Source organism: Amphiura filiformis, chromosome 4 (assembly GCF_039555335.1).
Source record: "Amphiura filiformis chromosome 4, Afil_fr2py, whole genome shotgun sequence".
Lineage (NCBI taxonomy): Eukaryota > Metazoa > Echinodermata > Ophiuroidea > Amphilepidida > Amphiuridae > Amphiura > Amphiura filiformis.
In genome coordinates, this window is record NC_092631.1 from 31,082,790 (window position 1) to 31,095,757 (window position 12,968).

The window sequence follows — 12,968 nt, forward strand, 5'->3', positions numbered from 1 at the left end:
AATATATGTGTTGAAAGAATATGATAGTCGTTAGCTTGCAAATTGAGAAAGAACCGTGCGTATTGAGCTCAAAAACTGACCAAAATTCTGATTTTATATGTGCCGAACTATAGCGCAGCGTAGGCCACTCGTAGAGGCAGTCTAAAAGCAGATGACCTTATGACGTATACCATGATCACTGACCGTACAGAGGTCAGACACCAGGCTATTGTCAATAGCCTTAGTCGGATGTCCCTCGGCCCATTATGCGTCTCAAAACTATAAAACAGGTCAGAACAAAATGGCCATGCGTGGCTGTGGATTCAACCTACCATGGCGATTTCTGCCATGAAGATATCGGGGCGATGACACTGTGACACAGCCAATGATATAAATGGTAAACCACAAAAATAAATTAAACAATAAGGGAAGTATACTACCCAACTCACTGGCAATTGTCAATTTTATCTCGGATCTCTTTATCTTGTATTGTAATACATGTAATATATTGTATCTCTTTTATCCTTTCCCCAAAAATGGCATGTCTTTTTTCCGCTCACCAATTTTCCCCTGAGCAGATCTTTTTGCTTTCAATTGGCAATCGGCTGGAGCACGCAACCCCGTACGAACGGCGCTTTTTAGAGCCACCATGTATATATGACCTAACAGAAGTAAACGTTTTAAAACCTATAAACGGATCTTTATCCGGGAATGAAATGTGGAAAAGACTACCAGCAATTTGGTCATTTCATTACTCGTAATTATTTTCAAGTTGCATGTTAATGTTCTCTGACAGTTTTGGCAGAAGTAAACTTTTTTTTAAATTTTACTTTAAAGTTTAAAAAACCTATAAACGGGTCTTTATCCGGGGCATGAAATGAATTTGGTCATTAATCATGTTAATACTCATTATTATTTCTAAGTTGCATATTACGATGTTCTCTAACAGTGTTCTCGTAATGAACAACCTGTAAACACGATTTTACCCTTAAAGTAAAAAAATATCAGATGTTTAGTCATTTTGATCATTTATGCAACGCCCACCAAGACGCGATACTATTATATTAAAATATATATGTGACCGTACACCACGAATGACCCGTAAATGTCCTAAATTGTATTCTGAGGTTATAGTGTAAAATGTGCATGTAGGTCGTATTCATAGTTAGTGCTACTTGTATCTCATTTGATAGCGCTAGTCAAACACCTTTTAAACCAATCAAAATCCTATTTTTGCAGAGGATAATAAGCTTCTACCTATGTCTATAGAATTCTTAAATATCTGTAGTCTTTGTTTGCTTTGGCTAAATCCTGTTCAAGTGGTGGGTTACAAAGCATTGTATTTTGTCTAAGTATGTATAACCAACAATTAACAATGAGAGGACATTCCTGAACCTCGTTGACTTGGGGATGATTTGAAACGACCGCCAATTATGATTGTTTGATATTTATTACCAGAAATATGGGAAAAGAGACACATGTAGAACCAAAATAGGTATACCATTTTGTTGAAGGAGCAAAGATCAACAAACCATAACCCCGCTTCGGGATATCGTTTGAAGTCAAATGATATACCATTTTTAAAGCTTTAATATGATATATATTTTCTAAACACAAAATAAAACAAAATTAACCGGGCGGACTTTACGGCTCATTCGTGGTGTACGGTCACATATGTATATCGGTAGTCAAGACGACGTGGTAAAGTATCATGCGTCAAACCATGGAAATAAGAAAACCTATTATATTGGATTGATTAGCTTCTAAACGTTTCTGGCCTGGTTTGGTCGGATCACTGCCGTCTATATCCATGGTTTTAGGCATATTGTTCTTTTGGTTATACCAATAAATGTAGCTATATGTCATCATGATATATGTATCAACATTATATTAGGCGTATTATACTATTCTGTTGCCAACCAACGAACAAACCGACGTGTGCCAGAAGTGTGTAAGTGCAATAGCTGCCATGTGTTGAAAAATAAAATACTAAGTATACTGTGAGTAAATTGAAAATGTTCACGGGGCAGCTACGCACTTACCCACCTCTAGCACTGAGCAGTTGAAACTACCTTATATTTGAAAATTTATCATAAATGCTGTGACGTGCTGGTAAAGGATACATATGTGATCGTTTGAGCTTAAAGTTGATCAGAAACATTCTCGTTTGCACAACATGGGGGGGGGGGTTGCATGGTCCACCACAAGTCATCAAATATGAGTGGTACATATCCCCCTCTTCACACCGGGAATGTCAAGGATTTTTAGCAAGAGGTAAAGCCATCTTGTAACATTTGCTGATGAGGACGCCCTCAATATTTTTTCAAAATTCTGTTTTTACGATTGTACTGTACTAAATTATTATTACGATGGAAATATTAAAAGTCAAAGACGTGCGCGATGTTCATAACACAGTACGTACATGGCGTGAGAGACCGTGACGGGCACACACACATCAAAGGATCGCATCGCAGCACGACCGATGCAGTGACATACATTGGCGACATCGGCGCTGGTAGTAAATTATTCGGCTCAAAATTTAAAGGGGACACATCTGATAGTAAAAGCTAATATTTTATTGAAAAGAACGGCTCTTTTCTCCGCGTTTTTGGGTATACTCAGCCTGAATTTGCAACAAAATGTATTGTAAACTTTTCTCTCTTCTGGGCTGCTTCCAATATAGTAAATGTAAAAGCCCGGGGTCTGGCAAAACTGCCCTCAATAGTGCCCAATTAGGGAATATCTGGGTGTTGGTTTTTGTTGGGTTTTTTTTTTGATAAAAAAAATAGAGAAAGTCAGCATCAAAATTGCGTGGCATATCTCCGTACAAATTTTTTAACACCTCCGGGTGTAAAAGTAAAACTGTACTGCTATATACACACAAATTGAAGGAAGGTGAAGTAATTCTCTAGCAATTCAGTATCGAAGTTACGTAATGTTACTATGTCAACGGGATCACGCGCTAGAGTAATGAACCACGATCGAAATGATCACCACATAAAGTATATGGCACTCGAAGGCATACCAAAGTAGCGTGATCCGGTAACCAAGAGAATTACGTAACCACTTCGATGCTGAATAGGTGGGATGTTATGCAAATTTAAAGTTGTGTTTAGTCATATGCTTGGCTGAAACGCCTGTGGATTTAATTTCATGTATGTAATAATTGCATGCATGCACTCAAGGATTCACATTGTCTGTCTCATGGTAGCTCATGGTCTGCCTCATCTGAAGTTATAGGTATAACGCCATGTTGGATTTCGCCGTAGTAGATTCTAATCACGCGCGTTAACCTAATCCCTAGGACCAAAATTAGTTGGTATACTGATAGCACTTGACCATTAGGCCTATTATACCTAAACATTGCATATGAGGCCCATGGGTAGCTAGAAGTCAGATATTATGAGTCACAGGGCTCAAATATTAAAACAAAGTGCAGGTTTCTTGGTAAGTTTGTGTACTGATAACATGCTGGTTATTCTTCTTCCTTCTTCAATTGGCACATAAATTATAGAAACAAAACTGCAGTAACTATACAGAGCACAACTAGCTTATAAGCTTTTATTTCAACATAGCAAATACACTGACACAAATAAAACATTTGAAATGAAGTTTTAATTTATCCACTAACTTGTTAAAGGTGAATTTGCTATACGTTATAACTTTCATTAATGTTTCTATAGTGGTTCGGTTCAAGTCTTTGGTAAACACTGGTTGTATGAAATTAAAAGCAGTCGCTTTGGCTTTTTCTGATTTGAAATTTTCTGATTGATTGTCGATTTCTTCAAGTTATTACCACTTATTTAAAATTATTGAAGTGTAAATTACAATTATACAAAATATACAGGTTGATGCAACAAAAATTTAGAAAACAAATTAGTATTAGGTAAACATGTCACTTATAATTCATTGTATTGTGTTTTACTTGGTCGTCAAGGTAATATCTAATGCTACTACAGGGTCAAAAGACAGTACTTGGAAATGAAAAATCGGCACAAATAAAGTATCTCTAAACTACTCCTCTTTATTCATAAATCAAAGGCAGTCCTTCTAAGTTTCATTCTGGAAAATATGACAATCAAATCTAGTAAACTTTAATTTGTACATCAATTTCAATAATGCCCATGTGTTTTCTATGGGAAACTTACCTTACTAAGGGATAAGGGTTATTAAACATGCTACTGTTTAAAAACAGTAACAAAATTCTTTGTAAGACAATTCTTGTTGTCATATTGTAAGATAAATGCACACTGATTAATTAAGTTAATCAGTCTTTAATTGAAAGTCTTTAATTGAAAGTAAGATATGATACAATATTATATATGACCGTGACAACAAATGAACATACAAAAAAATCATACAATCACAATTTTAACTACTCAGTACTTAACCAGCAGTTTTTTTTAGGTGATCATAGAGTTCTTGCAATGTTCTGGAATGCTGATGTATAATCACTGCTCAGCGAAGTCCACTGTACACTTGCATTTATAATCCCATGCGTAAAATCATTTTCGTATAAACTCCACGTTCAAGAATTGGTGCTGATTTCCCCACACTTAACTCCTTGCGCAGTTTTCCAAACACAACTCCTTGCGCCGTTCTCTATCTCCAAACTGGCGCTACTTTCACCTTTCACACAATTTCTTCAGGAAACAGGCCTGTGTCGTATACAATCCCCTTGTTTCTACCTACATTGACAGATGTGTTGTTTCACAAACCAGACTTCAGTAAGTCGATAGAAGAATATAATATCCTTTCTTGGAAGAGGTACGCTCTTTGACGTAAACTAGATCTTCTCCGACATTACTGGCAGGTAGTAGTACATTGACTACATAAAATATTTCTGGTTCGCAATTCCTTTCTTTGAAGGAAATGGACTGTAAGCACATTAGTTAGCCCAGAACAACACTACAAACTTTGAAGAATATGTTTACATTTTCTTATATACCAAGCAATGGAAAATCCCATCATTTTAATAGCCAATTGCTATTTTACAACACATGATGTAATCTTGATAATTCTCTCTTATAACATTAAGCTTTCTCATTACATCACTTCCTGAGGGGATTCCTATATGATGTCATCATATCTATTTCACAATCTAAAGGATTTTCCCAATTGTGCAACACACTGAAAAGGGGGATTCCCAGCTATCCAAAAGAAAGTATATAAAAATTATTCAATTTGTTTTGATCACTTGATGAATGAAAGGGTATTTCCCAAAAATGTCATCACACATTATACTAACTCTACTTTTGTAAACAAAGATAAGTAATTAAATTAAATTACTCAGGGCATATCACAAAGTCACGAAACATACGCTACAATTAGATTGAAAGGAGTACTGCCAGCTCTATTGTTGACAATGCATAAACTAATTGTTTTGGCATAAAACAATGTATTTTAGTTCGAAAGGAAATTTTTGTTAAAGGGTTGAAAAAGAATTGAAAATTTAGATGAAACTTTACAATTAGGATACTTTTCATTGAACCTATTTTCTGTAATGCCCCTTTCCTAAATACTTATAATACATAGTGGCGTTATAAGAAAACAATACACGGGCAATCGGGCGCGAATTTAGTCAATTTTAATATGGTGTTAAAATTAATGGTAACGTATGTTTCTGTCACGTAGGTTACATTTTAACTTCAAAATGTCCAACAAGTATGTTGGAAATGCGTTAACGAAATAATATTAATAAAGTTGATGCGGCTAAAATTTGCTCAACAGTTTATAGTCACTTTTTTGTTTTAATTCTGCACTTTATGGTAACGTATGTTACATTTGTTAACCATACGGTCTGAACCTTTCCAATTTCCTAATTTTTTCTTTCTGAAATACATAAGACATGTGGACCTGAGAACCATTCTTCCTCTGCTCTTGCGGACACGACCCGCATTTCGACCCCGATTTGGACTCTAACTTAAGATTCTCCCAATTCCAGCACATGTACATCAAATATTTTCAGAAGTTTCTTGTTTACAAACAAACCGCAGGAGTCTGTCACAGGCGAAGTCGTTCCACAACTCGGAAGAGAAGTAGGATGATGCGTAGTCGTTCCAAAAGTAGGAGGATGAATCGCAATCTTCAGGAAAGGGGCCATAATAATAACCGTCATAAAAACGAGAATGTTGAAAGTTTCCGACGCAATCCTCGTTACAGTAATTATCGTTTGGTTCTCCAGAAGCCCAGTTCGTGTAATCATTCTGCATGAATTCAAGAGTGAATAGGCTATATATTAATGTATATTTTATTCTAAACAGAATCTTAGGTCCGTATGCACAAAAGAGTTAGACCGGGTCTAAAGTTAGAACTGGGCTAAGTGGAATTTAGTTCCAACAGGAATGGTCCTTTACTCTTATTTCCTTCCCCGAGTAGCTAGCACATTTTAAAGATTTAAATGCAAAGTTCAAAAATAATATAAAATAACTTATGCAAATGTATAGGAAAATGTCCTTTCTCCTGGGACTAAATTCCACTTAGACCAGGTCTAATTTTCCGGTCTAACTCTTTTGTACATACGGACCTTAATCTTTAAGGAATCGGATATCAACGTTTGCACAGTTTTTTGTGGGTCCTGAGAGCACACCAGACACGACGAATTGCATTCTGAATACAAGGAATGTTCTTCTGATATCAAATAATTTTGATTTTTGGAAATTCGTGATATTATACTAATGCATAATAATAGTAAGGCCTAAAAAATTGTTTGATTGGCGTAACCCGACCGACCCTAAAAATAGGCCCGACCCTAGACTTTTATTCTTATTTTTTTACAAAAATAAATATTTAAATATATTTAAAAAAAAAGATAAATTAAAAAAGAAAAGAAAAAAAATTAATAATAATAATAATAATAATAAATAGAGAGGGCGGCCTATCCGCTGTGTCCTGCGTCACGCCATGGAGAATACAAAAATGGCGATAAAACGTTAGCGAAGCTTATCCAGATGAGCAATGGTTTTTGGGGTTGTGGTGAGCAGCGGTGGTTTCGGATTAGGGTGTATAGGTGCGCCATGGCTACAGAGCTATGCGCCCTGTAGCCATGGCGCCTATGTTCAAGGGTATTAGGTTTGGCAGACAACGGTGGCCGATCATTTAAAGAGGGTGACCCTATTGGTATATGGATATGGATTTGTCTTCAAACTTACATACAATATCAAATATCGTCCCCTTTATGCATCTATGTGAGGAAACGAGAATATTTTCAGCGTAAATGTGAATAATTAGCACAATCATTGCGTGAATTGCATTATGGTCCGGCATCCAGAAACATGCAGCACCGTTGCCGTATTCCCGTCGCCATACCACTGCGCCCATCATTCTTGACAATATATCTCATTCTTTTTGTTTTAATTCGACCCCGAAATATTTTTTTAGTTAGTTAAAATAATTAATTAATTGAAAAAATAATATTTAGAACAATGGTGTGACGTCATGACTTCTTAAAATTTTCTAAAAATTGGCCCTAAAAACTCATAATAAGAGTCCAATACAAGAATGAACTGCAGAAATTCATATTTTAATAATCTGTCTTCCTGTATTTGCGATAATTACCTTCCCGTTATCTTGCTATTTGATGACAAAATCAGCGGGCCAAAAATACGTACCAAGGAAAAAATATGACAGGGCTCACCGACTTGGAGATTTGCTGGCTAGCGCCTATTGGCCGTTGCCGGCGGGGTGGAATAGCGTCCAGCAAACACATTTTTAAAATGTTTTAAACTAATTATAATTTGGGTTTTAGTTTTTGTAAACACGTTTTAATAACATTAAATGTCGGGATATAGGTCATAAAAACATTTTAGAACGTTATTTTTATGAAAACACATTCAACAACATTTTTAAAATGTTGTCAAATGTAATTATAAAATGTTTTTGCAAACATTGTTGGCCAAATATTTTGGCAATACTTAAATAACATTTTGTTAGACTATTTGCAGTAAGTTATCAAAAAATGATTTTGAATGTTATGAAAAGGTTTTATACCCTTTATATACCCTTAATATAACCCGACATTTAAACGTTTTCTGTCAACCGTTTTTGAGTAATAAGGTCATGGGCCAAAAACTATTGAATGCTATGATTTTAACCAATATTTCTCAAATTGTTTCCCTTGCAAGAACAATTCAAATAAAAATAGTTTGTGCCATAAACGATATTTTTTACATAGGTAAAAATCGCAAAATAGGTCAAGGTCAATATAGAGGTAACGAGGCATCCAAAATACGGCAAATTATTCTTATTTGAGTAGAGGTTATCCACTTTACTCATGTGCGACTTCTAAACAAAAGGCGCTGGTTCCCGTAGCCTCATTCAAACCAATTCAATGCACGACCTCGGAGTTACCTGCATGACTTTGGCGGGCTATTTTGAAACAGTCATGGTTGCACATGGAGGTACTTCTTTTGAAAGTCCTAAACAAGGTATAACAGTCGCTGATAGGATATGCAGCTTATAGAACACGGATAACCTGAATATTTCCGATCTTGAGGAAGCCATTGGACCATTTTGCTTGTAACATGAGAATGGTGCTTTTTGACCTTGACTACTTTGGTTGTTTTAACCACAATTTGAGCATTTAGGAATATGACTCCTATTTAAATTTTGACAAATATTTTATACATCGATTCATTTTATTATCCAACGTTACGTCAATGTCTACCAAAATCTGCAATCAAATACTTCACTATTAGTAACCAAATTTCATACCATAGTTCCGTCCGTCCATACGAATGTATTCTCTGTTTCCTGGTCGTGTAGTCCAATCCAACACCCCTCCTCGGTATTTACTGGAAATAAAAATGAATTATGTAATAATTATACGACAACCATAACTAATAAATAGGAGGAATAGATACATTTTTGCCCTCTTCTCTGCAAATGTTCTGACTCAGAGAAAACCGCCGTTTTGGTTTTCAGTACATCCCCCATACACACAGGGAGGGCGGGTTAGTGTAGTGGTATTCTCACTCGCTACTCACCACTGTGGCCATGGGTTCAATTCCCCGCGGTGCGACATGTGAGTTTCGTTGCCGATCCATGCTCGTCCTCGCGGGTTTTTCTGCGGGTGCTCCGGTTTTCCTCCTGTATCTAAAATCGGACCTCTTCCCATATCCATGTCCCGTCATATCCGGATGGCATCCCTTGTATTGAATTTAGTAGCCTCTGAGCACTATTGGGTTTAGCCTGGCTTCGGTCGAATGTTATCAATTAAAAAAAAAAACTACAACACACACACACCCTTCACATACACACCCCTTACCCCCAGGTAGTATTCAAATTTCTTTTTTGTGGGGGATCCATTAGGGTCCTTAAGCGGTCTCCAGGACCCCACGCTGTAAAGATTGCTTCCTAATCTTCGTGCACCATTTTTAAAAACTCTATATTTTCCTTCTACATGTTGGTGGAAATACACTGATAAATTTGTTTGAAAAAATACTCAATATGCAACAAAGAACTTTTGCACAGGGTCTATATACATGATATATCATGATATGGCGATGGGGATTAACTTACAAGCCACAAACCTTGGTTACCGGAAGTTGGTATCATGGCATGGCTTGTTTAACATTGCTTAGGGGTCCTGAACATTGTCGAACATGCAAATGAGGGAATTTTTAAAGCCACTTAAAGGGGTGCTACAGCAGGCGTGTAACCAGCTTAGGCCACGATTCCAAGGGATAATAAGATCGATCATTGAAACATGACTCATTTTGAACGCAAGACGGAAGTGGAATCCAAACGGGCTGAACTAATTCTAATTCTTCGGTCCTACATTTCACCCTTATTTTTGATTTACCATCCTTCCGTGCCATGTTACACTAAACTCACATCCAATGAAATTCTGCTCCTCTTGGCTATGGATGCTAGTTAAATTCGCACCCATACTTTGACATTCAGCTTGAGCTTGAGAGAAATTGACCCTAGCACTTTCAGCAAAATAGTAGCAGTGATTACCGAATGGTTTCCAATTATCAGCGCAAGTTGATGTTCCTGAATAGTCAATGGAAAGAAATTTGTGTTATAGACATAGATATAGGAGGGACCGACTTCATTAACCGCCGCCTAACTCATCTTTGTGCGGCCTCAGTATTTTCAACAAAAGTATCTTCAAGTATACATGGTGGACTCGGTATAATGGGCGTAGTAGTTGGGTTTTGCCGTTACGTCTAACACCATTTGAACAAGAACATTGCAACCATGGTAACATTTTAAAGATTATATTGCAATGCAAACATACCCATAGGCGGCGGAAATTTTGGGGACCGCCTCCACCCCCCCCCCCCCAAATAATAGAAGAAAAATATAAGCATTAATTGCTCTTATAGTTAGTGTACTATTCATGTACCAAAATACAGGAATCAGGCAACTAGAGTGTATGGCTAGTGGGTGGGGGGTGGGGGGGGGTCTTTTGCAATGTTTGAATGTTTTGGTGTTCCATTGTACGATTTGTAATCCTCTGGATATGTTGCAAGTTAAATAACAAAACGTTTTAAACAATATTTAACAAGAATATTTCAAGTAAATTCGGAGGAACATAACAATTATGGATCGTGTCGCGCTTCTGTCTTCACCCTGTAATGGAAAATAAATAAATTCAGCTTTCTCACCTTCATTATTAGTTACATCCTTCAATAACAAGGAGAATCCTCGTTGAGTGATAATATGGTCTGATGTGAATTCAAAAAGTAGCTTTTCATTAACCGAAGATAAAATGGGAGACGGAAGAATTTGATTACCAGGATTACCGGTGTACTGAAGAGATCTTGGTTTGTCAGTAATTCCAATGTACAAAACGTCGTATCCAAATTCAAGATCAAAATCGAGGAACTGAACTAGGACCCTACGCATTGCTGCTGGTGTTACAGTCCACTCACATACCGTGTCAACCAAGTAATTAGAAGGGTATTCTGGTGACTGTATTGTAAGGGAGAAGTTCAAAGCCATTTGAAATTCTTCCTGAGGACATCGGCTATCTGCGTGAAATTAAGAGAAACGATCAATCTTGAGTCTAAATACGAGGGGTCTTCAAAAATCAAAATCAATTTATACCGTATGTAAAAAGTTTCATGGTGGTCATTCATTTTGCCATGTTACAATGCGTAGGTCGTACAAATACCCCGTCTTCGATCATAGTTCTCATACACTTTCAGATCTTCTCTACATCCATATAGTACATAGTTTGCAAACTTCGACTATGAAGCTATATTTGATAAACAACAATAACATCACTACAAGAGACTATCCTTTAGCAGAAGGAAATATTCTAAACATCTTATGTTGAACAATTCAGAATACCTTGTATCGTTACAGTGAATGACGAAGTCACTGTATTTCCTGCGTCATCAGTTAAGTTATACGTCACTCTCGTCACACCAATCGGGAACGACGAACCAGGGGTATGACTTGATGTCAGAGTTTGCGAGCCAGAGTGCTCACTCCCTGTAGGTGGTATCCATGTCACGACAGCTGTTACCATTCCCAAGACAGCATTTTGTATTATATTTGCTGGAACATTCCCAATGATGAGATCTTCATTATCTATAAATAATGAAAAATAAATCTCGGTAAACAATTTTTTCCTTCGGCAAATACTTGTTGTTTTTGATAACATATTACAAATTCGGAATTCCCCATTTGTAATAATGTTGCTATTCAATTAATACTTAAATAGTGATGATATTTACTAAAGAGTTCTTCCTATCCTTTTCAATGGCATGAGGATTTGGTCACGCTAGCTGGTCTTGTCGTGGGTCACGTGCGTATATTTTATAAATACGTATTTATAAATATAGTCGAAGCATACTGTTAACTTGATCGCACTCTTCGCATTTGAGGTTTATTACTTATTCATGCAATCGGCAACTTGAATTTGTTCATTCGTAAAAATCATCTAAATTCAATTTTCTCGGTGTTTTGCGACATAGACGTACTGAGGGGTGGTGCAATAATTATGCGTACCCCGGGTTGGTAAATTATGGGGGGGGGGTCAAAAGCTGGGACAAGAATTTTTATGGCGGGTCGAAAAGCATGAAATGGGGGACAAACGATTTTCCAGGTTGAAAAGCGATTTTTGGCACAGATGTTTTAGTCAACGTTTCGTTAGGAATACGTTCAAATATGCAAAATGTCCTGCTCGCTGCGCTGGCATTATATGATAAGACAATAAAAAGGTTTTAAATTTGAGTTCCCCGAAATCTTGCGCGTGGAAAGGGGGTGGTTTGTGGCACGTTCAAAATGCGACAGGACAAAGGTTTTGTAACCCGTCCAAAGGGGATAACGATTTTTAGGCACGGACAGGGGGGCATAGCCCTTAATATAGCAGCTCATTATCAAAGACAAGTTAAGACATTTTACATGAATCTGTAATATCTCTACTTAAGAACAGATATCGCGTCATGTGTCATGACCCCGGGTCATGACCTGTATAATTTTGATCTGATACACTGACCCTGGCCCGCGTTAAACGTTCTCCTTGTGATTGGTGACGCACTGTAAAGAAATCTCCATTTTCAAGGGTCGAACTAGAAACCTTTCTAAAACTATTTTGTCGATTTATCTTACCAAAAGTACTTTAATGTAATTTTACTAACATTGAAAATGACTGTACCTTTTATCGTCACATTAAATGACGAAGTCATTGTATTTCCTGCATCATCAGTTGAGTTATACGTCACTATCGTCACACCAATCGGGAATGACGTACCAGGAGTATGACTTGATGTCAGAGTTTGAGAGCCAGAATTGTCACTTGATGTCGGTGATGTCCAAGTCACGATAGCTGTTGACATTCCTGGGTCAGTGTATTGTATTATGTTTTCTGGTACATTATCGATTACTGGGTTCTCACCATCTATCATGCGAATAACAAGTGGGATATAATTAATATTCTGATGGGTAGGTCTGTGATTACATAAATGATAATTATGACCGTTTGTGTTCAGCAATACGTCTTAAACTTAGACAGAAACAAAATGCAAATGCAA

General features: G+C 36.9%; 1 protein-coding gene across 1 annotated transcript in view; it reads right to left on the bottom strand.

Moving 5' to 3' along the window:
• LOC140150108 (hyalin-like) overlaps positions 1-12,968 on the bottom strand; it is a 44,750-nt gene that overhangs the window by 17,335 nt on the left and 14,447 nt on the right. The window contains exons 10-15 of the mRNA XM_072172111.1: positions 12,593-12,835; positions 11,281-11,523; positions 10,593-10,958; positions 9,814-9,975; positions 8,692-8,771; positions 5,950-6,185 (exon numbers count right to left, since the gene is read on the bottom strand). Of these exons, the coding sequence (XP_072028212.1) occupies positions 5,950-6,185; positions 8,692-8,771; positions 9,814-9,975; positions 10,593-10,958; positions 11,281-11,523; positions 12,593-12,835 (1,330 nt within the window). The remainder of the gene's footprint in view (positions 1-5,949; positions 6,186-8,691; positions 8,772-9,813; positions 9,976-10,592; positions 10,959-11,280; positions 11,524-12,592; positions 12,836-12,968) is intronic.